At 49.5% G+C, this 26,592-nt stretch overlaps 1 protein-coding gene across 1 annotated transcript; it reads left to right on the forward strand.

Moving 5' to 3' along the window:
* Positions 1–686: 686 nt before the first annotated feature.
* Positions 687–20,691, forward strand: LOC142074839 (corticotropin-releasing factor-binding protein-like). Its single transcript, XM_075135738.1, has 7 exons — positions 687–825; positions 1,274–1,367; positions 1,995–2,152; positions 4,321–4,531; positions 5,849–5,997; positions 12,238–12,355; positions 20,534–20,691. The coding sequence occupies exons 1-7, from the start codon at positions 745–747 to the stop codon at positions 20,689–20,691; spliced, it is 969 nt and encodes a 322-aa protein (XP_074991839.1). The 5' UTR covers positions 687–744.
* Positions 20,692–26,592: the final 5,901 nt, after the last annotated feature.

Here is a 26,592-nt window from a genome sequence, read left to right on the forward strand (position 1 = left end):
CTCTTGGGAACCCCAATTTTTCCTAATTTCTGTGCAAAAGCCATGTCTGGTGGGGACAGCTGTCTGGTTTTGCCTGTGTACTTGCTGCAGAGCTCTCCTGCCCCAGCTGCAGGCACAGGACCTGGAAGCCGGCAGGTCCCTCAGCTCCAGGGGGCTGCTGGCCCCGGGCTGCGAGCCTGGCTGGGATGCAGGGGCACCCACCCAGGCCTCGCTGATGGGAAGCACCTGGCACGGGGGCTGCGGAGAGCCATATGTCATAGAGCAGCAGGAGGGAGGCAGGGAGCCCTGCAGGTCCAAAATGCCCCAGGACTGGAAAGCGGGAGAGGAGGAGGAGGAGGAGGAGGAGGGAAGGAAGGAAGGAAGGAAGGATGGATGGATGCTCCATCTTCCTCACTTTGGAGTAATTGGAAATAAACACACCATGCGAGTGTCCTGGCTGCGTGGGGACAGGCTCTCCTCCCCAGAGCTTTTCAGCTCTGCTAGACAGATAAGTAGAAAAGACATCTGCCAGCGAGGGGAGTTCAACCATCTTAGAAATTTGTGGCTGTGATTTGGACCCTCATCACGCCCATGTACTGTGTCACTGTGAGAGGAATTCTGTTACCATGGGTTACCCTATCAGTACAGGGACCAAGTGCCTCCCCTCCCAACAGCTCTATAAAAAGAGTCTCTCCAAGAGACCCCAGCAGTACCTGCCTGCTGGTGCAGACTGTGAGAAACTTGGGCAGGGGAGGAGGTGTCAGCATGCTGTCTGCTTTCCAATTTCAGTGCCACTTCATTCTCATCTTCCTGGCAGCCTCCAAGGGGGAAACCAGATACCTAGAGGTGAGCAACAGGACCGATGACTAATGCACCTTGCTGTGCTTTTAATTCTGTCTTCTAACTTGTATTCCCAGCTTTTGAGCATCATGCTTTTTCCTCTCCCCCTTCCTATTCCCACTCCCCCTGCATTAAACCTACACCTAACCACAAGGGTAACATTAATGCAACAGTCCCTCTCCCCCTCTCATTTGTTTATCCTCTCTTTTCTCAAGCTTGCATTTTTGCTGAGGAATTAAGTAACTTGCTATGTGCTGAGCTTCTGGGCTCACCTCTTAGGTGCCAGGTTTGTTCCCCTCTACCACAGGTTGGCAGCTTTCTGACTGAGCTCTTTTGCAGCTGCACTGTTTCTGGAGGAGGGATTTAATCTGCTGGCACCTGTTCTAGAGAGGTGCAGGGAGGGGGCTGCATTTCACTTTGCCCCAGCCTCTTCTTGCCTTCTTTTCTTCACCAGGTGAGGGATGCTAATGAAGATGAGCCCTTCCTACTCCTCAGCGAAGATCTGAAGCGAGAGCTGTCTGCAGGGCAGATCTACCAGTGGTCACTCCGTGAGTTATTTTTGGTGCTCTGCTGGGGACCGCCAGTGGGTGGGAGAGTCCTGGGGGGAGCTCAGGGCTCAAGGACGGGGAAAGGGGCTATTTGGGAGTGACAGAGCTGCAAGCGCTTTTTGTGAGGGGGGGAGGAGAAGGACAAAGTGTTAAAATCTTAGAAAAGCTGTGGTCGAGGCAGAGGGATTGAAATGGGGCTCTGAAAAGAGGTTGGGGCTCAGAGTTGGGGGTTCCTACTGATGGGAGGAGGATGGGGGTTGTCCACCCGCAGGGTCACAGCTCCAGGGGATGGGGCAGGTAGAAAAGCTGTGATTAGAGAGAAATCTGAAGGAATGGGGTGTTTGTGTACATACACACAGAGTTTTCTGCTCAGAGATGCTTCAACGTGTCATCCCCCCTTGCACCCCCCATCGTATGCTTGTGCTCACACCTGTGAGTTACTATTCACTCCCCCCGGGTGCTCAGCAAGCTCCTAATTGCTGCAGCTGGGTCTCCCTCTCCTCCCTGCCAGGTCTTGGCACAGGGGTCTCTCCTTGCTTCCCCCCTCCCTGCACCGTGGGAGCTGGCGCTAGGTCTCCCTCCCCAGCAGGCTGAGGCAGCAGCAGCCCTGTGGCTCTGTTTCCCCAGGGTGCATCGACATGCTGAGTATAGAGGGGCAGTTCACCTTTACTGCAGAGCAACCGCAGCTGCACTGTGTGACCTTCTTCATTGGGGAGCCTGAGGAGCTCATTGCGATAGACTATGACTTTATAAACATCAACTGCCAAGGGGGTGATTTCCTGAAGGTAAGAAGCTGGCAAGTCCTGCTGTGCTTCCCCTTTCCTGCTCTCATCTGACATGCGAGACACTGGCTACATGTGGAAGGGGCAGGTGAACACATGTGTGCATGAGCGTGTGTGTGTTTGTGTGTGCAGAACAGGCTTTCACAAAGCAGCCGTCTCTGGGATGGCTGTTCCTCCTCCCTGAGGCACTTTGGGAACATCTTCCCCCCCACCCCCCCCCCCCCCCCCCCCCCCCCAAGGCAAAGTTGGATGCAGGTTGAGGATCCCTCTCCAAATGGCAGCATGGGCTCTTCTGAACTTTTCCAGGAGCACCTCTACTGAGTGCCTGTACCTAGGGGACTGACTGAGAAGTTTGGTCAGTACAAGCCAAGCCCTTCAGCCCCGTTAGGAGGGTTTTCTTATTGCACCATGAATCACATGAACCCTGCAGATAATAATACAGTTCTCTGAATGGCTGTTACTGCTCCAGGACCTCTGCTTGCAGGTCACTTAGCATCAGCTTATTAATGAGTGGATCATTGCAGGCTTTCTTTCAAATGGCCCTGCTAGAGCTTTTCAGGATGTTGGCTCTGAACAGGAAGAGGTTCATGACTCAGAGCTATTTATATTCCAAAATAAAAAAAACTTTACCAGTGTATTTTGCTGGCAGGCAGAAGCGTTGACCAAGATCTGAACTCAGTTCGGGAGACAAGGGGAGGCTCAACCGCCCCTGGCTGCTCCCCTCACCTTGTGCTCTGCCCTTTGTGCTGCGGTGGCCATGCACAGCACAGACCCCGTCCCACCTGGTGGTGAGCTGAGCTCCAGGGAGGAGGAAAGCTGCCCTTCAGCCCTATCCTTGTCTCTCTCCCTTGGAGAGATGCTTTCCCTCTGCTCACTTTATCCTGGGGAATCCTGTCCCTCCATCTGGTACCCTTGGCTGGGATCTCTCCCCACGTTGCTACAGGCTGTACTGGGGAGGCTGATTTCAGCCTCTTGTGGGTCCAAGGATTTTATACCTAGGCTTACAGCCACTTCTGAAGGCTAGACAAAATGCCTTCATCAAAGAGATCTTTGAGGCTAGAAAAAAATGCCTTCATCAAAGAGATCTTTGAGGCTTTATAGAGGTTTCCTTCCTTTGATCATGGGGTCCCCAATTTCTCCATTATACTATTGTATTTATACAGGCAGCTTTTCCCTGGTGTAATTTGAGCTCCCATGTCTCATTACTTCCGAAAACTTACAGTTTTAGCAAATCCAGAGACTGATTCCGCAGCTCTTCCACAAGGAATTCCCACACATATTCATATTGGGATTATTCACCAAAGCAATGGTGGGATCTGGTCCTTGGATTTTTAAAGTATTGACAAAGAACAACTGGAGCATAGAAGGAATTACTGCGTGAGAGGGACTAGGAGGGAATTGAAACAGCAAGGCAGGTAACTGCAGCTATACTAGAGTTAATACAGATTTCTAGTTCTGATACATTTCCCTGAATGTGGTGAGGGAAAATTTGTTGCTATTTTTGTTGTGAAGGAAAGATCTGTAGAGGTTGCTGCTTAAGCTCCAGCCAAGTAGGTAGCATTTGTTCTACTTTCTAGTGGTTAGGATGAGCTGAAAGAACAGACGCAGGAGAGCGCAATACCTCTGCTGATAATTCCTCCCCGAAGCTTTATCACATTTCAATCCCTCTGGAAGGCCTCCAAGCCCATTAATGGCAAGCTGCAAAACATGGATGGTGGAAAATTACAGGCCAGATCAATGGACTTAATGCCCAGAGCTTGAGAGGGTGACTTATGTTTGATGTGGCTTCCAAATCAAGTTGGTCAAAAACTTCTCTTAGTAACAGTGGAATTGCAATAGTAAGAAATCAAAAAATTGATGCAAACGTGATGATGCTGGAGCAAAAAGAGCTGCTTCCCTCAAAAACAGGTCACCAAAATTGTCACCTGAAGGAAATAAAGGCAACATTAAAATTTATATGCATCCCTTTCCTAAATACAGATTGAAGCTTGAATAACTAGTTAAATGGATTAGGAAATGGATAAATACAAAGAATTTTTGTTTTTAATTGATGGCTTTGAACAGGCCATCTGGTGTCAAAATAAAACAGTGTCTGTAATACTTTATGCTTCTGTTCTCTGCTAACAGAGTGATAAACAAAAGCCTTGGTTTCAATTATTGAACTCCTGTAGGTATTTGATGGCTGGATGCTCAAAGGAGAGAAATTTCCCAGTTCCTTGGACCATCCCCTCCCCACTTCCCAAAGATACATAGACTTTTGTGAAAGTGGTAATATTCAGAGGAGCATCAGGTCATCACAGAAAGTGGCAATGATCATCTTCAGGATTCACCAACCAGGCAATGGATTTACCATCACAGTCAAGAAAAATGCCAACCTCTTCTGTAAGTCTGTTTTATATTGTCAAATGGGCTTGCATTTTGGGCAGGAAGCAAAATGAATGTGTTGATTTGCATTGAATTCTCTCTCTGATGTTATCTGCACTGATACTGTTCCAGTAGTGCCAGTGGAGCCACACACACCTGCATGCCTGAGGATTTGATTCAGGTTCAGCGTGTCTCAAGAAAGAAAAGTGAAGATATAACTTAAGCATGGCTTTGATATTCAGGATCAGAAGGATCTTTCTTTCAAAGAATATATCTTCCAATCTAATGTTGTCATGTCCCATCACATTTGGCTAGAACAAATAGTATTAATTTAGAGGTTTTAATCTCAGCAATTTCTAGATCTGGGTGAACAATGAGGAAAAAATATTTGAAAAAGTTCAACAGCGCAAACAGTATATTGAATAGTTATGTGATAGTTATGAGTGATATATATGATCCCAAGGATCTATTTGCAAGCTATTTCCCTAAGTCTGTGATCTGGCAAGGCACAAATATGGTCACTTGCATCATTTTTCCAAGAGGGGACAGGACATTTAATGACTATTGTTCAGGCCAGTCTGATTCATCTGCCTCACCGTGCAAAGGATGAAGATGACTGTATGTCTGCCCTGCCCTTATTCCGAGTTGCTCAGACACAAGCCTGGAAGCTGGATCTCCATGCTGGTGTGGCTTTGTGCCTGTGGATGTGGTTATTGTGTGCAGGTGCTGGAGCTGGCTTGTGTCCTTCACCTGCTGGCGGAAGCAGCTGCAGGCCCCCAGGTCTGCATGGAGGACCCCTTGGGTTGCACATGCAGATGATAACAGTTCAGGTAAGGGAGTAGCTTAAGTTTGAACTTTAGGATAAAATCAGCATGTACCTGCTCTAGTTTCAATGGGATGTTTCTCAGGGTAAGGAACCCCAGTTAAGAGGAGCAGAACAGGACTTAAGGGTTTGCTGGCAATATCAGGCAATAACCAGTCAAAGCTAAATGAAAGCCCTGCATCCATATTTAGCCTCCAAACTGGCAAACGGTATGAGCCCCCGACAACATGACCCCCTGATGTATGGATTTGGGGTGTGAGCTCTCCTATTGACTGCTTCACCCTCAAGTTCTGCCAGACCTCATGCTACATAGTAAGCAATGGGCAGGGAATTTTAAGGGAATAAATGCCATGCAAGAAACCCAGAAAACGCCATGTGCATATTTCTTCAGCATTTGGTTGTAACTCTCAGTAATTAAATCATCTGTTCTTTGTTAGTGCTGAAAGTACATGATTTTGCTACATGCAGCGATGACTGCATGAGTAACTCTTGTACCTTCTCCTGTGCCCCAGTTTGCAATGTCATATCTCGGACTCCCTCAGGAAGGTTTACCATGGTCATTCCTCATCAGCACAGAAACTGCAGCTTCTCTATAATCTACCCAGTAGTGATAAAAATATCTGATCTTATCCTGGGACATTTAAATGGCCTCTTTTTAAAGGTGAGTTGTTTGTTCTTAATAAATTACTACTAAGTGCAGTTTTCCTGGGCACGGGAGAGGGAAGGAGGGTGAAGTGGGGATAGCCTCTGGCACTGGCTGTTAAGGCATGTGTACTCCGGATCATATGTGTGCTTGCTGCATGCTGTGTGGTATCCCAGCATAAGTGGCAGCGTGAGTGAAAGTGCAAAGATGATCTCTTTTGGTCGAGGTAAGAAATGAGCAATTAAGGTTAGCCGTATGTGCTAATCCGCAGGAGGAATCAATCTTCTAATGCTGCAGCAAAGACAATAGATTGGAAGGGGGCCAGGCTTCAAAACTAAGATGAAAGGAGTAATGTCTGAGGTGACAGAGGAAGAGAAGCTGTTAGGAGGGTCTCAGGAGTCTGACACCGAGGTCTGAGATTTAGGAAGAAAACTGGAAACTCTGGTGAGAGCTGTTCCACTGAGGCACAAGCAAGCAGGGCTGGGGAGGTCTGGCAGGGCTGGGGAGGCCATGAGCCTCAGGGTGCAGATTCAGTGGAAAATGGATTTGGGGAGGTCAGTGGGGGCATGCGTGGAGATTTTAAGGGATGTTTACATCTTGCATGCACAGTGAAAGGGAAGAACAAGCACGCAGGTGGTGAGCAAGAAAAGGGCTGAGTGCAGATGGGAAGTGCTCAGGAGCAAGGATCAGCCTTGCAATGCTGAGAGAACAGCTGTTGGCCAGATGGGAAATTCAGCTTACAGCATGGTGCCTGAGGACAAAATCAGCCAAAGCACTACACAAGGTATGGATTTTATATATTGGATGACTTGGCTCAAATCAGTTCACAGTTATACGCCTGCCTTGCATGCTGTTTTCACAGGGACTCTCACTCTTCCTCACCAAAGAGAGAGAGCCCACTTTTCTCACACAAGAAACAAAGGCAAAACAAGGCGAACAAAACCTAAATCAAATGTAAAGCCTTTTATACACAAGAGGAACACATCTTCCTCCCTTGCAAATTAGCTGAAAATAATTGTATGCCCAATTCTGCAGTCCAAGCCAATGTCCACAACCCACCGGGAGCTCCTTCTCCCTTCTTGATGTCTGTGAACCAGTAGCAGCAGACTGGTGGTTCAGGATGGCTAGAAACAAAACGTGTCCCAAACCAGGCTTTGAGAGATGGGTCAAGTGAGTTGACCTATTCAGCAGTGGGCAGATAAAGGACTATAGCAGGAGAACAAGTAAAGAAATCAGGCACTTAAACAGCAGCATATGGGTCACAGCCCAAAGGTGCACAAGGTGTCTGTGCAAGATGCTTTTGGCAAACAGCATTAACTTTTGGGAAAGGAGCACTTGTGGGTCTAATATAAAGTGAGCCATTGTCATCATACAAAAATACTCTTTTGGTTAATTCCTACTTTAATTAAATTTTGCTAGAATAGTGCATTTTAGCAACTCTTATTTCTTAGGAATCTAAAAGTACAGTATAGTGGAGCTTAAGTTCCTGCCTGCCAGCTGAGTGTGGGCACATGTGCAGCCCATGCCTGTATTAATTTAATTATGTCTAAGCATCCAGAATCAGATTGTTTATCTGCACTAAAAGCAATTGAATCAACACCTTAACTACGTGCCAGTAATTTTCAGAGCCCACTTAGGTCTTTCTTTGGAATCCCTTAAGGTAGCTAACTGACTGATGTGAAATTGAAGTAGAATCATTAAGGTTGGAAAAGACCTCTAAGATCATCGTGTCCAACCATCAACCCAACACACCATGCCCACTACACCATGTCCCTAAGGGCCTCATCTACACGTCTTTTAAATACCTCCAGGGATGGTGACTCCACCACTTCCCTGGGCAGCCTGTTCCAAGGCCTGACCACTCTTTCAGTAAAGAAATTTCTCCTAATGTCCAATCTAAACCTCCCTTGGCGCAACTTGAGGCCATTTCTTCTCGTCCTATCGCTAGTTACTTGGCAGAAGAGACCAACACCCACCTCACTACAACCTCCCTTCAGGTAGTTGTAGAGCGCAATGAGGTCTCCCCTCAGCCTCCTCTTCTCCAGACTAAACAACCCCAGTTCCCTCAGCCACTCCTCATAAGGCTTGTGCTCCAGGCCCTTCACCAGCTTCGTTGCCCTTCTCTGGACACACTCCAGCACCTCCATGTCCTTCTTGTAGTGAGGGTCCCAGAACTGAACACAGTATTTGAGGTGTGGCCTCACCAGTGCCGAGTACAGGGGCACGATCACCTCCCTGCTCCTGCTGGCCACACTATTTCTGATACAGGCCAGGATGCCATTGGCCTTCTTGGCCACCTGAGCACACTGCCGGCTCATGTTCAGCCGGCTGTCAACCAGCACCCCCAGGTCCTTTTCCTCTGGGCTGCTTTCCAGCCACTCTTCCCCAAGCCTGTAGCGTTGCATGGGGTTGTTGTGGCCCAAGTGCAGGACCCGGCACTTGGCCTTGTTGAACCTCATACAGTTGTCCTCGGCCCATCGATCCAGCCTGTCCAGGTCCCTCTGCAGAGCCTTCCTACCCTCGAGCAGATCAACACTCCCGCCCAGCTTGGTGTCATCTGCAAACTTACTGAGGGAGCACTCAATCCCCTCATCCAGATCATTGATAAAGATATTGAACAGGACCGGCCCCAGTACTGAGCCCTGGGGAACACCGCTCGTGACCGGCCGCCAACTGGATTTAACTCCATTCACCACAACTCTCTGGGCTCGGCCGTCCAGCCAGTTTTTTGCCCAGCAAAGAGTGTACCTGTCTAGGCCGTGAGCCGCCAGCTTCTCTAGGAGAATGCTGTGGGAGACAGTGTCAAAGGCTTTACTGAAGTCCAGGTAGACCACATCCACAGCCCTTCCCTCATCCACTAGGCGGGTCACCTGGTCATAGCAGGAGATCAGGTTGGTCAAGCAGGACCTGCCTTCCATGAACCCATGCTGGCTGGGCCTGATCCCCTGGTTGTCCCGGACATGGCTCGTGAGCACCCTCAAAATGAACCGCTCCATAATCTTCCCCGGCACCGAGGTCAGGCTGACCGGCCTGTAGTTCCCCGGATCCTCCTTCCGGCCCTTCTTATAGATTAGCGTCACATTGGCGAGCCTCCAGTCGTCCGGGACTTCCCCAGTTAACCAGGACTGCTGGTAAATGATGGAGAGCGGCTCAGCAAGCTCCTCCGCCAGCTCCCTCAGTACCCTCGGGTGGATCCCATCCGGCCCCATAGACTTGTGAGCGTCCAGGTGGCGTAGCAGGTCATTAACTTCTTCCTCTTGAATTATGGGGGGTTTATCCTGCTCACTGTCCCTGTCTTCCAGCTCAGGAGGCTGAGTACCCTGAGGATAACCGCTCTGACTACTAAAGACTGAGGCAAAGAAGGCGTTGAGTACTTCAGCCTTATCCTCATCCTTGGTGGCAACGTTCCCCCCCGCATCCAATAAAGGATGGAGATTCTCCTTGGCTCTCCTTTTGTCATTAATATACTTGTAAAAGCATTTTTTGTTGTCTCTCACGACAGTGGCCAGGTTGAGTTCTAGCCGGGCTTTTTCCTTTCTAATTTCCACTCTGCATGACCTAACGAGATCCCTGTACTCTTCTTGAGTTGCCTGCCCCTTCTTCCAAAGGTGGTAAACTCTCCTTTTTTTCCTGAGTCCCAGCCAGAGCTCCCCGTTCAGCCAGGCCGGTCGTCTTCCCTGCCCGTTCTTCTTGTGGCACATGGGGACAGCCTGCTCCTGTGCCTTTAAGACTTCTTTCTTGAAGTATGTCCAGCCTTCCTGGACCCCTTTGCCCTTCAGGACTGTCTCCCAAGGGACCCTCTCGACCAGTGTCCTGAGCAGGCCAAAGTCCGCCCTCCGGAAGTCCATGGTAGCGGTTTTGCTGGCCCCCCTCTTTACTTCACCAAGTATCGAGAATTCTACCATTTCATGGTCGCTAAGCCCAAGCCGGCCTCCGACCACCACATCTCCCACCAGTCCTTCTCTGTTTGTGAACAGCAGGTCAAGCGAGGCATCTCCCCTAGTGGGCTCGCTTACCAGCTGCGTCAGGAAGTTATCCTCCACACACTCCAGGAACCTCCTCGACTGTTTCCTCTCTGCCGTGTGGTATTTCCAGCAGACGTCTGGAAAGTTGAAGTCCCCCACGAGAACAAGGGCTAGCGACTGGGAGACTTCTGCCAGCCTCTGGTAGAATATTTTGTTTGCCTCCTCATCCTGGCTAGGTGGTCTATAACAGACTCCCAGCAGGATATCTGCCTTGTTGGCCTTCCCCCTCATCCTTACCCACAAGCACTCGACCTCGTCATCACTACCATTGAGCTCTAGACAGTCGAAGCACTCCCTAACATACAGGGCTACCCCACCGCCTCTCCTTCCTCGCCTGTCCCTTCTGAAGTGCTTATAGCCATCCATTGCAGCACTCCAATCGTGAGACTCATCCCACCATGTTTCCGTGATGGCGACTAAGTCATAGCTACCCCGCTGCACAATGGCTTCCAGCTCCTCCTGTTTGCCGCCCATGCTGCGTGCATTGGTGTAGATGCACTTGAGCTGGGCTGCCGATTTCTCCCCCGACATTGGCGTGCCACCCCTAGGCTCTTCTCTAGTGAGCCTGGTTTTATCCCCTTCCCCCTTCGAACCTAGTTTATAGCCCTCTCGATGAGCCCGGCCAACTCACACGCGAGAATCCTTTTCCCCCTGTGAGACAGCCGAACTCCGTCCGTTGCCAGCAGGCCCGGTGCCGTGTAAACCTCCCCGTGGTCAGAGAAGCCAAAATTCTGCCGATGGCACCAGCCCCTAAGCCACGTGTTGATCCGATGAGTTTTCCTGTTCCCTTCAGTATTCCTCCCCGCCACTGAAGGGATCGAGGAAAACACTACCTGTGCTCCCGATCCTCTCACCAGTTGCCCCAGTGCCCTGAAGTCCCTTTTGGTCCCTTCGGGACTTCTCTCTGCAACCTCCTCACTGCCAGCCTGTATAACCAGTAGCGGGTAGTAATCGGCGGCCTGCACGAGACTAGGGAGCTTCCTAGTAATGTCCTTCACCCGGGCCCCAGGGAGGCAGCAGACTTCCCTGTGGGATGGGTCCGGCCGACAAATTGGGCCCTCGGTCCCCCTCAGAAGGGAATCACCAATGACAATTACCCTCCTTTTTTTCTTAGCAGAGGCAGTCGTAATTTGTGGGGCTGACTGCCTCGCCTCAGGCAACCCCCTGGATGGGCCTTCATCTGCGTCCTCGTTCATCTGGCCCTCAAGTTCCAGAGCCCCATATCTGTTGTGTAGGGGCAACTGGGAAGGTTGAGGTGAGGGAGGCCGGGCGGGGGTTCGCCTGGCACCCCGAGCAGGGACCTGTGTCCATTCCCCTCCGTCGCCTGGGTCCCCTCCTTCTGCCTGGTAGCAAGAGGGCAGGGGATCCTCCGCTTCTTGCGGAGCCTCCATGTGCTGCCCTTGCCTCTGGGATGGTAGGGTGCGGCTCCACCAATCTATCTCCCTCTCACACTCCCCTGATACTCCTTAGCCTCTCCACTTCCTCCTTCAGCTCTGCCACCAGGCTGAGCAGATCATCCACCTGGTCGCAGCGCACACAGGTGTCGTCCCTGCTGCCCTCCTGTACAAGGGACAGCCTCAGGCACTCCCTGCAGCCGGAGACCTGGACAGATGTGTGTTTGCGTAGGGGCTCCGTCTGGGTCGCCACGTTTCTCCTGGCGATGGCTTTTGGCCGAGTGGAAACCATGGCCAGGTCCTCTTCTGGGAGGGCGACGACCACGAGTTGAGCTAGCCTCTAGAGCCTGGGGGGGGGGGGGGCTGCGCCCTGCTCGCGCGCCCTGCCCTGTGCCAACTGCCGCACAAACTGCCGCGCCACACCCTGGGTCGCTCGCGCTCCCTGGGGGCTGCTCTTGTATCTGAGGGGGGTTTGGCCGCCGTCCCTCCTGTCCCCGCCCACGCTGAGTCAGAGCTGCCGCACGTCAGGAGCTCGCTCCTCCGGCTCGGGGGAGGGGGGCTGGGGCACCCTCTCGCTCCCTGCGCTTTTGCCTTCGCGGTTTTTGCCGCGGTTTTGCCGCTTCAGGAAGGGTCCCCCGGCGCGATCCTCCGCTCCGGAGCCCTTCGCCTCGGTGGCTTCCACCAGTACGAGTAGTATCGCTCAGGATGAGAACAGCCTGATTTCACCCAGGTTTGAGCACAGAGGACTTCTAAAACCCACTGTTGACTGCAATCATGTCTAGAGAATTGCTACGTTTTGAAGATAAATGATAAATAACTTTTAATCTCTGTCTTTTTAGAAACCATCAGCAGGCTGTGCAGGAGTGGGAGATTTTGTAGAGCTGTTGGGAGGAACTGTCTTAGACCCGTCCAAGATGTTTCCACTAGCTGATCTCTGTCACTCCTTTCATGGGTCTGGTGAGAACTCCTTCTTCCACTTACCTCCACATGATAAAATAATTAACCAGAGGGAGTTGTGCAGAGCCCCCCCCCCCCAAACCCGGATTTCCTGCTAGACTGGTGAACTTCACATGTAGCAGAACATGAGAGCTAAAGCTATTCGAGCCTGCAGCTGGGGTGTGTGATACAGCACACCCATGACCACCTTCACTTGCCCCTGCAGTAATCATTGTAACAAGGTTAAGTTATATATATTTTTAAAACACTTGTCCTATGACAAGTATGATTATTAGAGTGTCAACAGGCAGATCAGCCTGGAAATTCATAACAAATGAAGGCAGAGCCGTTACATTTTCAATTAAGGAGTTTTTTCTTACTTACACAGTGTTCCCAAAGACTCTTTTTCTGCTGCAGGGGTAAAACATACCCCAAAAAGCCTCAGAGCTCCCACTTTCTGCTTTGAACCCTGTGGGAGCTCTGAACCCGTTTCACAATCATGCCAGGTCGGTAACCTTTTTCTCCACATAAAAATAAGAATTCCCAGTTTCCCTAATATTCAGTACAGCAGAGTATGAAGTGTTGCAGTGATGTGAAAGACCAGCCCCTGTGGCATGTTGGTTGTATCTCAGGAGTATGAACAAGTGTACCGGAGGAGCGGCATTTCCGCAGGCTTAGAGAGCAGGAACGTGCCTGGCACTTTGCCCCTACCATCTCCCTTGCCTTTCATCACACCACAACTTAATGGTCCAAGCACTGTTCAAAGCTTTAACCAGCAAGCACTGGTGCTGAGTAAATACTGAGCACCATGATGAGATTAAAATGTGCTTTCCTGGTGGTGTGAAGGAAGGGAAATCCCATCTTGGCAGCTCCTGCTCTCCCAATGACCCACCAGATTTTTCCTCCAGTGGGAAAGATGCTATGAGTTTGCCAAATGAAACAGGCTTTGCCAAACCCCTGCTCAGATGGCTCATCTAAACCAGTGGTTAGTGATTAAACCAGTGGATAGTGATTTCCCCCAGAGTGGATCCATACGCTGGGCACTGCCATTTGAGTTTGTCATGGTGGGACTCTCATGTACCTTCGTTACTGCGAAGAACCTCCTTACTATCACCACACAAAACCACTCATCCCTCTAACAGGAATCACTTAAATATTGTTAATTTTGGATAACTCCAGGACAAGGTGCCATTACCCTTACCCGTTGCTCACAGTATTGTCCTGGTTCCGGCTGCGACAGGGTTAACTTTCTTCCCAGTAGCTTGGGGGGTGTGCTGTGTTTTGGGTTCGGTGTGAAAGGAGCATTGATGGCCCATTGATGCTTTGGCTGTTGCTGGGTGATGCTTGCACCGGGAGAGGGGAGCACAGCCAGGGTGGTGGACCCATCTGGCCAATGGGGTATTCTATACCATGTGACATCATGCTCAGTATAAAAAACAGGTGTGTGGGTGGGCTCGCTTCGTGACACGCGGTCGGCGGTCGGTGAGCGGTTGCGTTGTGCATTGCCTGCTTTGTGTATTCTGTTATTGTTGTTGTTCTCATTGTTATTATTACTGTTCTACTTTGTTTTATTTCAATTATTAAACTGTTTTTATCTCAACCCGGGAGCTTTCCTACTTGTGCCCTCCCGATTCTCTCCCCCATCCCACCGGAGGGTGGGGGGTGATCGAGCAGCTGCGTGGCATTTATTTTTGCTGGCTGGGGTTAAACCACGACAGTCCTTTTTGGCGCCCAACGTGGGGCACGAAGGGTTGAGATAATGACAGATTATTTAGAGCATATTAAGGAATTTATATCTGGTAACATATAAATTTGTTCTGCACCATGCTCTTGTTTTTACTGTACCTGTTAAAAATTGGAGTTGGGTTTTGTAGTCTGCTGTGCTCTGCCGTGATTAATGATGTTTTGCCTGGGAGATTTGTTACTAAAACGCTGGCATTGGGGGTTATTTGGTATTTGGGATTCGTAATGAAGCTGTTTCTGCATTTCGGGTACCACCTCATGGAGACCATTAGCAATTATACCTCTTCCTCCGAGAGATTTTTTATGGAGGAAATAGAGAATGGCACCCTCGCTACCTTCCTCTATGATGTCATCTCCTTTGTTAAAATAACTTGCCAGTACCTTGAACATCCCTGGGTAGTTAAGATGCATCTATTGGTACTCCTTGGGAATATTGTTGCGGTTTTGTCCAAGGTTAATAAGCAATTTAAGAATGTCATCCAGAGATCTGCCCCAAGGCTGGATAGTTATGAGTGGCAGGGCGAGTGGGATAGCATGGGCCAATGCCTAGGGCGATGGGCACCCCCAGTGTTCTGGAACTTTACCCCTGAACAAGTGCAGAACCCTGAAAAATTAGTAGAATATTTGGAAGAAGTATGCTGTCACCCTGGCCATTCTAGGGAGACTCAAATCACTACAATGTGCTGGGGCCTGGCCCACGCCTACCGAGCCCTGTTTAACACCACTCAGAACCCCCAAGGGGAAGGAAATGTCTCTGCAGCTGATGACAAAGCAACAGGCCCTGTGGCTACTCCACTCCCCACGGCAAGCACAGCGGCTCCCTCGCCCCCCAGGGCAGGCACGGCAGCTACTCCGCCCCCTGCGACAGAGAACCAACCCATGCCAGTATCAGTCGCCCCTATACAAAAAAGAAAATGCACAAGAAAATCAGCTCGTTTAGAAAGGGATGAAAATGAACCAGGGCCATCACGAGAACAGGAGGAGGAGGAGGCAGAACCCGTAAATGAGATGGTGACCACCCGATCCCTATCTCTGGGTGAGCTGCGAGATATGCGGAAAGACTTCAGCCGTCGTCCAGGCGAGCAAATTGTCACCTGGCTGCTCCGATGCTGGGATAACGGGGCCAGTAGCCTGGAATTAGAGGGTAGGGAAGCCAAGCAGCTGGGATCCCTTTCTAGGGAAGGGGGCATTGACAAAGCAATTGGACAAGGGGCACAAGTCCTCAGCCTCTGGAGGCGACTCCTGTCAGGTGTGAAGGAAAGGTATCCCTTCAAAGAAGATGTTATATGCCACCCAGGCAAGTGGACCACCATGGAGAGAGGTATCCAGTACCTGAGAGAATTAGCTGTGCTGGAAGTGATTTATGATGACCTGAAAAACGAGCAGTTATCCAAAGACCCAGATGAAGTCAAATGCACCCGACCCACGTGGCAGAAGTTTGTAGGGAGTGCACCAGCGTCACATGCAAACTCATTGGCAGTAATGACCTGGAGAGATGGAGAGGAGCAAACAGTGGATGAACTGGCTGGCCAACTCCGGCAATATGAAGAAAGTCTCTCTTCCTCCCTACGGGCCTGTGTCTCTGCTGTGGAGAAACTGTCTCGGGAGGTCCAGCAATTCAAAGAGGATATGTCCTGCTCCCCACCTGCACGGGCCAGTGTCTCAGCCATTAGGAGCAAGCGTCCCTCTGCTCAAGAGAGGAGACATCGTGGGTACACACCCCGGGGCACCCTGTGGTTTTACCTGCGTGACCACGGAGAGGACATGAGGAAGTGGGATGGAAAACCTACCTCAGTCCTACAGGCACGGGTACATGAGTTGCAAGGGAAAACAACCACAAAAGGGGGTTCTTCCAGGAAAACTGCTGCCCCAGTCTCCCGTGAGTTCCCCAGACAGAGTAGAAGGGCTGATTCTACTTCCGACCTTAACAAAGGGACTTCTGACTCATACTTACAAGAAGTGGATAGCGAATATGATGACCAGGACTAGAGGGGCCCTGCCTCCAGCCAGGTGGAGGAAAGGGACAACCGGGTTTACTGGACTGTGTGGATTCGATGGCCTGGCACATCAGAGCCACAAGAATATAAGGCTCTCGTAGACACCGGGGCACAGTGTACCCTGATGCCATCAGGCTATAAAGGGGCAGAACCCATTTGTATTTCTGGAGTGACAGGGGGATCCCAAGAGTTAATTGTGTTGGAGGCCGAAGTAAGTCTAACCGGGAATGAGTGGCAGAAGCACCCCATTGTGACTGGCCCAGAGGCTCCGTGCATCCTTGGCATAGACTACCTCAGGAGAGGGTATTTCAAGGACCCAAAAGGGTATCGGTGGGCTTTTGGTATAGCTGCCCTGGAGACGGAGGAAATTAAACAGCTGTCCACCTTCCCGGTCTCTCGGAGGATCCTTCTGTTGTGGGGTTGTTGAAGGTCCAAGAACAACAGGTACCGATCGCCACCACAACGGTGCACCGGCAGCAATACCGCACCAACCGAGACTCCCTGATCCCCATCCATGAGCTGATTCGTCGACTGGAGAGCCAAGGAGGGATCAGTAAGACTCGCTCACCCTTCAACAGTCCCATATGGCCAGTGAGAAAGTCCAATGGACAGTGGAGACTAACAGTAGACTACCGTGGCCTGAACGAAGTCACGCCGCCACTGAGTGCTGCCGTGCCGGACATGCTGGAACTTCAATACGAACTGGAGTCAAAGGCAGCCAAGTGATACGCCACCATTGATATCGCTAATGCATTCTTCTCAATCCCTTTGGCAGCAGAGTGCAGGCCACAGTTTCCTTTCACTTGGAGGGGTGTCCAGTACACCTGGAACCGCCTGCCCCAGGGGTGGAAACACAGCCCTACCATTTGCCATGGACTGATCCACACCGCACTGGAACAGGGTGAGGCTCCAGAACACCTGCAATACATTGATGACATCATCGTGTGGGGCAACACAACAGAGGAAGTTTTTGAGAAAGGGGAGAGAATAGTCCAAATCCTTCTGAAGGCCGGCTTTGCAATAAAACGAAGTAAGGTTAAGGGACCTGCACAGGAGATCCAGTTTTTAGGAATAAAATGGCAAGATGGACGTCGTCAGATCCCAATGGATGTGATCAATAAAATAACAGCCATGACTCCACCAACTAACAAAAAGGAAACGCAAGCTTTCTTAGGCGTTGTGGGCTTTTGGAGGATGCATATTCCAGATTACAGTCAGATCGTAAGCCCTCTCTATCACGTGACCAGGAAGAAGAATGACTTCAGATGGGGCCCTGAGCAACGACAAGCATTTGAACAAATTAAACAGGAGATAGTTCAGGCAGTAGCCCTTGGGCCAGTCCGGGCAGGACAAGATGTGAAGAATGTGCTCTACACCGCAGCCGGGGAGAATGGTCCTACTTGGAGCCTCTGGCAGAAAGCACCAGGGGAGACTCGAGGTCAACCCTTAGGGTTCTGGAGTCGGGGATACAGAGGATCCGAGGCCAGATATACTCCAACTGAGAAGGAGATATTGGCAGCATATGAAGGGGTTTAAGCTGCTTCGGAAGTGGTTGGTACTGAAGCACAGCTCCTCGTGGCACCCCGACTGCCGGTGCTGGGCTGGATGTTCAAAGGGAGCATCCCGTCTACACATCATGCAACCGATGCTACGTGGAGTAAGTGGGTCACGCTGATCACACAACGGGCCCGAATAGGAAACCCCAGTCGCCCAGGAATCTTGGAAGTGATCACGAACTGGCCAGAAGGCAAAGATTTTGGAATATCCCCAGAGGAGGAGGTGACACGTGCTGAAGAGGCCCCACCATATAACAAACTACCAGAAAATGAGAAGCAATATGCCCTGTTCACTGATGGGTCCTGTCGCCTTGTGGGAAAGCATCGGAGGTGGAAAGCTGCTGTATGGCGTCCTATACGCCAAGTGGCAGAAACTGCTGAAGGAGAAGGTGAATCGAGTCAGTTTGTAGAGGTGAAAGCCATCCAGCTGGCCTTGGACATTGCTGAACGAGAAAAATGGCCAGTACTTTATCTCTATACTGACTCATGGATGGTGAGAAATGCCCTGTGGGGGTGGTTGCAGCAGTGGAAGCAGAACAACTGGCAGCGCAGAGGTAAACCCATCTGGGCTGCCACATTGTGGCAAGATATTGCTGCCCGGGTAGAGAACCTGACTGTAAAAGTACGTCACATAGATGCTCACGTACCCAAGAGTCGGGCCACTGAAGAACACCAAAACAACTAGCAGGTGGATCAGGCTGCCAAGATCGAAGTAGCTCAGGTAGATCTGGACTGGCAACATAAAGGTGAATTATTTATAGCTCGGTGGGCCCATGACACTTCAGGCCACCAAGGGAGAGATGCAACATATAGATGGGCTCGTGATCGAGGGGTGGACTTGACCATGGACACTATTGCACAGGTTATCCACGAATGTGAAACATGCGCTGCAATCAAGCAAGCCAAGCGAGTAAAGCCTCTTTGGTATGGAGGACGATGGTTGAAGTATAAATATGGGGAGGCCTGGCAGATTGATTATATCACACTCCCACAAACCCGACAGGGCAAGCGCTATGTGCTCACCATGGTAGAAGTAACCACAGGATGGCTGGAAACATACCCTGTGCCCCATGCCACTGCCCGGAACACCATCCTGGGCCTTGAAAAGCAAGTCCTGTGGCGACATGGCACCCCAGAAAGAATTGAGTCAGACAATGGGACTCACTTCCGAAACACCCTCATAGACACCTGGGCCAAAGAGCATGGCATTGAGTGGGTCTATCACATCCCCTACCATGCACCAGCCTCCGGGAAAATTGAACGATACAACGGGCTGCTAAAGGCAACACTGAGGGCAATGGGTGGTGGGACATTCAAGCATTGGGACACACATTTAGCAAAGGCCACCTGGTTAGTCAGCACCAGGGGATCTGTCACTCGAGCTGGCCCTGCCCTATCCAAACCCTTACGTACTGTAGAGGGGGATAAAGTCCCTGTCGTGCATATGAGAAATATGCTGGGGAAGACAGTCTGGGTTGCTCCTGCCTCTGGCAAGGGAAAACCCATCCGTGGGATTGCTTTTGCTCAGGGACCTGGGTGCACTTGGTGGGTGATGAGAAAGGATGGGGAAGTCCGGTGTGTACCTCAAGGGGATTTAATTTTGGGTGAAAATAGCCAATGAACTGAATTGTACGATGTTAGTTATTACATAGTACTGTATGTCATCCCCTCTATGGTTACCATATGCCATATTAACAGTATTACATTAAGAATCACCCAGATTAATGTAGGATGAACTCCGATGAAACTGATCAAGGTGCAACGATGATAGAACCGGACGAGCGCCCAGAACTGGCCTCCGCATGCAAGAGCCCAACACCACACACCATCTCTCCTGCCCTGAAAGACTGTTACAACAGATGGAACCCGAAGTCATGGACTAAATGAACTCAACGGACGGTTTAGGGGGATGGCCCATGGACTAAGGGAATGATATCCTTGTGTGTGTATATATCAAAAGGCAGGAAAAGTAGCGGTGACTAACTGGAATGTATTGGAAAATGTGAGACCTGGGCATGATGTAGATGGTATAGAATAAGGGGTGGATATTGTCCTGGTTCCGGCTGGGACAGGGTTAACTTTCTTCCCAGTAGCTTGGGGGGTGTGCTGTGTTTTGGGTTCGGTGTGACAGGAGCATTGATGGCTCATTGATGCTTTGGCTGTTGCTGGGTGATGCTTGCACCGGGAGGGGGGAGCACAGCCGGGGTGGTGGACCCAGCTGGCCGATGGGGTATTCTATACCATGGGACATCATGCTCAGTATAAAAAACAGGTGTGGGGGGGGGGCTCGCACTCCATTCGTGACACGCGGTCGGCGGTCGGTGAGCGGTTGTGTTGTGCATTGCCTGCTTTGTGTATTCTGTTATTGTTGTTGTTCTCATTGTTATTATTAGTTCTACTTAGTTTTATTTCAATTATTAAACTGTTTTTATCTCAACCCGGGAGCTTTCCTACTTGTGCCCTCCTGATTCTCTCCCCCATCCCACCGGGGGTGGGGGGTGATCGAGCGGCTGCGTGGCGTTTATTTTTGCTGGCTGGGGTTAAACCACTACAAGTATCTAACAGTAGCATACCTTCCCAAGTGCAAACATGTAGAGACCTCTGTGTCATGTCTATCTATGCATACACGAGACTGCAGGTGGATGGAAAGTGAGTGGCATTTGCATAAGTAAAGGCTACAACATTTGAAGAAATAAGCCATTATAAAGTAAAACTAACAAATACAAAAGAAGGTATTTAGTCAGCAATATCCCCACTGGCTGGTCATTACTACTCACAAATTTGCTTTGTTTCCAAAAATTGTATGTATTAGTGCTTTTTAATTCCCAACACTATATATCTCTCTTCCTTCTCTCATATAAATGTATCTTTATATCTCCTCTATCTCTCTTTTCCCTAATTAGCCCAAATGAAGATTGGCTGTGACAATACTGTGCTGCGAATGGTCTCCAGCAGCAAACACATAAATCATGTGACATTTGAGTATTATCACCTTGATCTGCAGGAAACAGAAAACAGAAAGGAGAACAGCATTGAGGAATTCTGCTTTCCTAGTATCTGAGAAACCAGGCAATGCTTTTTTCACACAGCTAATGAAAATAAGGTTCTGGTGAATTAAAAAAAATATATTTTTCGTTTAACCAGCTGATATGATTGAGCCTTTCTATGGTACAAGCATATTTCTTTTTTCATACAAATCAGTCATTCCTATGAGCAAGCAGGAAAAAGCAACCAATATATTAATCTTTGTTATTACCATAATATTTTTTTCTGCAGTATTTAAGCTCATTTACTACATCCAAAATCAATGTTAGGGAGTACTTTGACTGTCTAGAGCTCAATGATAGTGATGATGAGGTCGAGTGCTTGTGGGTAAGGATGAGGGGGAAGGCCAACAAGGCAGATATCCTGCTGGGAGTCTGTTATAGACCACCTAGCCAGGATGAGGAGGCAAACAAAATATTCTACCAGAGGCTGGCAGAAGTCTCCCAGTCGCTAGCCCTTGTTCTCGTGGGGGACTTCAACTTTCCAGACGTCTGCTGGAAATACCACACGGCAGAGAGGAAACAGTCGAGGAGGTTCCTGGAGTGTGTGGAGGATAACTTCCTGACGCAGCTGGTAAGCGAGCCCACTAGGGGAGGTGCCTCGCTTGACCTGCTGTTCACAAACAGAGAAGGACTGGTGGGAGATGTGGTGGTCGGAGGCCGGCTTGGGCTTAGCGACCATGAAATGGTAGAATTCTCGATACTTGGTGAAGTAAAGAGGGGGGCCAGCAAAACCGCTACCATGGACTTCCGGAGGGCGGACTTTGGCCTGCTCAGGACACTGGTCGAGAGGGTCCCTTGGGAGACAGTCCTGAAGGGCAAAGGGGTCCAGGAAGGCTGGACGTTCTTCAAGAAGGAAGTCTTAAAGGCGCAGGAGTGGGCTGTCCCCATGTGCCACAAGAAGAACGGGCAGGGAAGACGACCGGCCTGGCTGAACGGGGAGCTCTGGCTGGGACTCAGGAAAAAAAGGAGAGTTTATCACTTGTGGAAGAAGGGGCAGGCAACTCAAGAAGAGTACAGGGATCTCGTTAGGTCTGCAGAGAGGAAATTAGAAAGGAAAAAGCCCAGCTAGAACTCAACGTGGCCACTGTCGTGAGAGACAACAAAAAATGCTTTTATAAGTATGTTAATGACAAAAGGAGAGCCAAGGAGAATCTCCATCCTCTACTGGATGCGGGGGGGAACGTTGCCACCAAGGATGAGGATAAGGCTGAAGTACTCAACGCCTTCTTTGCCTCAGTCTTTAGTAGTCAGAGCAGTTATCCTCAGGGTACTCAGCCTCCTGAGCTGGAAGACAGGGACAGTGAGCAGGATAAACCCCCCATAATTCAAGAGGAAGAAGTTAATGACCTGCTATGCCACCTGGACGTTCACAAATCTATGGGGCCAGATGGGATCCACCCGAGGGTACTGAGGGAGCTGGCGGAGGAGCTTGCTGAGCCGCTCTCCATCATTTACCAGCAGTCCTGGTTAACTGGGGAAGTCCCAGACGACTGGAGGCTCGCCAATGTGACGCCCATCTATAAGAAGGGCCGGAAGGAGGATCCGGGGAACTACAGGCCGGTCAGCCTGACCTCGGTGCCGGGGAAGATCATGGAGCGGTTGGTTTTGAGGGCGCTCACGAGCCATGTCCGGGACAACCAGGGGATCAGGCCCAGCCAGCACGGGTTCATGGAAGGCAGGTCCTGCTTGACCAACTTGATCTCCTGCTATGACCAGGTGACCCGCCTAGTGGATGAGGGAAAGGCAGTGGATGTGGTCTACCTGGACTTCAGTAAGGCCTTTGACACTGTCTCCCACAGCATTCTCCTAGAGAAGCTGGCGGCTCACGGCCTAGACAGGTACACTCTTTGCTGGGTAAAAAACTGGCTGGACGGCCGAGCCCAGAGAGTTGTGGTGAATGGAGTTAAATCCAGTTGGCGGCTGGTCACGAGCGGTGTTCCCCAGGGCTCAGTACTGGGGCCGGTCCTGTTCAATATCTTTATCAACGATCTGGATGAGGGGATTGAGTGCTCCCTCAGTAAGTTTGCAGACGACACCAAGTTGGGCGGGAGTGTTGATCTGCTTGAGGGTAGGAAGGCTCTGCAGAGGGACCTGGATAGGCTGGATCGATGGGCCGAGGCCAACTGTATGAGGTTCAACAAGGCCAAGTGCCGGGTCCTGCACTTGGGCCACAACAACCCCATGCAACGCTACAGGCTTGGGGAAGAGTGGCTGGAAAGCTGCCCAGAGGAAAAGGACCTGGGGGTGCTGGTTGACAGCCAGCTGAACATGAGCCGGCAGTGTGCTCAGATGGCCAAGAAGGCCAACGGCATCCTGGCCTGTATTAGAAATAGTGTGGCCAGCAGGAGTAGGGAGGTGATCATGCCCCTGTACTCGGCACTGGTGAGGCCGCACCTCGAATACTGTGTTCAGTTCTGGGCCCCTCACTACAAGAAGGACATTGAGATGCTGGAGTGTGTCCAGAGAAGGGCAACGAAGCTGGTGAAGGGCCTGGAGCACAAGTCTTATGAGGAGCAGCTGAGGGAACTGGGGTTGTTTAGTCTGGAGAAGAGGAGGCTGAGGGGAGACCTCATCGCGCTCTACAACTACCTGAAGGGAGGTTGTAGCGAGGTGGGTGTCGGTCTCTTCTCCCTAGTAACTAGCGATAGGACGAGAGGAAATGGCCTCAAATTGCGCCAAGGGAGGTTTAGATTGGACATTAGGAGAAATTTCTTTACTGAAAGAGTGGTCAGGCCTTGGAACAGGCTGCCCAGGGAAGTGGTTGAGTCTCCATCCCTGGAAGTATTTAAAAGACGTGTGGATGAGGCCCTTAGGGACATGGTGTAGTGGGCATGGTGTGTTGGGTTGACGGTTGGACACGATGATCTTAGAGGTCTTTTCCAACCTTAATGATTCTATGATTCTATGATTCTATTTCTAATGACATGTTTTTGCTAAAAAATTATAGCATGGAAACTTCTTTACACAAATCCCAACATGAATAAACATTCAAAGAGTTGGCAAAACATTATTATGTATTTTTCTGAAGAGCTCTTTTAACATTCTGGTTAAACTTCTGAAGTTTTGTTCAGTTTTCTGGAAATGATAATTTTGAATATATGTTGCTGTAAAAATGTAGACTATTAAAGTAACATTATGGGCAGAAATTTGGTTTGCCAATGTTGCATACACCTTCACGTAGCGTATGTTCCAGTTGTACACTTGCTGGCACCTTCCCTTTTTAATTTTTTTTGGTCGGGTGTCCTGCTGACCCGTGGAGGCAGGGAAATACAAATATAGATTAATTTTTTCCAGACCTTTGGTGACCCAAAAGAGGACTGTAAGCCTGGAGAGCTCTAGGAAGCACAGCGCAGCAGAGGACCAGAGTTGTGTCCTAGCTTGGAGGCACATGGACTGATTCATACAGTTTCTGGGAGTGCTACCTGCCAAAAACAGGAGCAAACTGTTTCTCCTCCGATGTTCAATTAATGGTCAACACTGATTAATCCAGCTGCATGACAGAGCTGATTTCTGGCTCTTAACCTCATAGTCAGTCACCAAAAATCAAGTGTCTTGAGTATTCAGCAGCTCTGAAGTTAATCCCCCCCTACTGAAGTGGGTGAAAACTACAGGATGCCTCGAACTCTCCTTCTGTAGGCTTTTGGGAACCCAGTTTTGGTGACTGACTCATTGAGAGATGTGTTTGGCAACCTGGTTAGACTCAGGTGAGCGTGTCCACCCTGTGTTTATGGAAAAGGTGGGGGTTGTGGGAATGTTTTGCTTTGTTCCAAAAAGAATCAGACGAAACTGCTGCTGCCTACCCTGAGGCATGGAGTGGCCCTGGCTTGGGGCCCTGGGTGGGGGGGCCCTTGGCCAACATATCCCTGCTCCAGCCCTGTGTGACCCCCCCCCAGGCTTCCCGGGGCTCTGGTGCAATGCTGGTGTGGCCACCCAGCACCAGAGACATTGAATCAGGAAAAAAAAATCAGGGCTCAATGAAATAGCTTTTTTCCTGAGGGAACTTGTAGTGACAGAGGATCTCTGTCCCCCAACATCCCACTCAGCTCATCCTTTCTGGGTGCCTGTCCCTGCCAAGGCAGCCCTAACTGCATCCAGCCCCACCAGCCTTTCCTGGGCACCCTTTGGTGAACCAGGGTGGGTTACTGGGCTGGGCAGTTTGGGAACAAGTTTGGGGGCTCCCATATCAGACCATACCTACCCACATGCCCACCTTCAAACTGGGGAGAGGGAGAGGTCTTTAAAATGCTGCACGGGAGTTGAAACATCAACGACGGATTTCAGGTCCAACAGCGCACGACTAGATCACCAATGAAGATAAACTCACAATCTCTTGCTTAGTGCCGTTTCATAGTGGCATTTCCCACCTTTCAGCTTTACATGGTACTTTTTTTTTCAATCCTAACATGACTTAAATACCTCCAAAACAGCAAAGCCTTATAGAAAAGATACTTAACATTCAGAGATTTGAGATTTCTCTTTCCAAAGTATATGTAAGTAGACTCTATTACTAAGGAAACTTACTGTTATAGATGGAGGAGAATGAAAAACACTTTGCATATGACAGCACCATCTATTGTTACTGCTCTGTGTGTAATACTTGAGTACGTGGTGGTTTTACTGGAACCAGTTGTCACTTCACCTACTCCTTTTAATCAACATAAATTTGAACAGCACTGTCAATCACATCACTCCACACTGCTGGCTCTCTTGAAAAAACCCAGACCCCAGCCAGCTAGCCGTTCTTTGGTCTGTGCTTTAAGCTCTACCTCATGCAGAAAATCAATAGTCACTTCAATCTATGTACCTGTATTTATGGAGGCCTTTGTCATTTCAGGAGTTGCAGAACTTCAGTCACAAGAAGTCAGCTCATAGATGTCAAATGTCACAACTCCTCCAGGGTTTAGTTCTGGAGAAGTAAGGAAATAAGGATCCTCATGAATGAAAAGAAAGGAAACCAAGGCAATAAAAGCACTGCAAGGAAAAAAAAACAACTGAAAGTTTGTAAAAGGAAAGAAAAGAAAGCAGGATAAGAAATATGTGAATAACATGAATATCTGTTGAAAGAAGCAAGAAAAGAACACTTATCAGTTAACAAGGTTGTAGCCTGGAGGCTTACAAGAGCTGGAAAGCCTCCTTAGAATTAAAAAAATCAAGCTCCTAGCAATAGAAATGGAACAAAAGTCTTTGAAGAGGCACTGTATGCAAATGTTGGCCTTGAGAAGAAATTGTATGTCCAGGATTTAGACACCCTGACATCTTGCATCATAGGCAAAATAACCAATACTCACAATTAACACTAAAACCAACAAAATTGTCAGGAGAAGATGTGAGTGAATGGCTTACTACAGACTCTGATGTCCAAGAATGAACAACTTTTCTTCATCTTTTTGATTTGGCATCAACACTGACTTTCCCCTAGAGAAGTGATGTAAAAGGTGGCATGATACTACAATAGCACTGCACAGCATAGGAGCACCGTGCTAGATTTAGAAAGAAAACTGCTGAACTTGAACTGATGGGTTAGCCAACACTCAAGCAATGACTGAAAAACTCTTCAGCATCACAAAAACTACAAAGGAACCTAGGGTTAAAAATTGTTATTTGCAGGGAAGGGGAAAAAATCAGCAATTCTTATTGGACTCTCAACCTTGGAAGACAGAGGGATACAGGACATGAATCAACTCCTGCATTTCTGTACTAACATGAAATCCAGGGTGGGTGTTCAAAAAAAATAATGTAGTGAGTTGCCCAGAGGGAGGCTGAATTTCCCACCTTAATTAAGATTTAACGATTAAAAGTCTTCTACCAAAGACCATGCAATAAATCTTCAGCTTAAATGTTATTTCCATCTTTATCAGGTATAAATGTAATAAATTAATAACAGTTGCAGAGATTTATCAGAGAGTGGTAATTCT

This window comes from Calonectris borealis, chromosome W (assembly GCF_964195595.1).
Source record: "Calonectris borealis chromosome W, bCalBor7.hap1.2, whole genome shotgun sequence".
Lineage (NCBI taxonomy): Eukaryota > Metazoa > Chordata > Aves > Procellariiformes > Procellariidae > Calonectris > Calonectris borealis.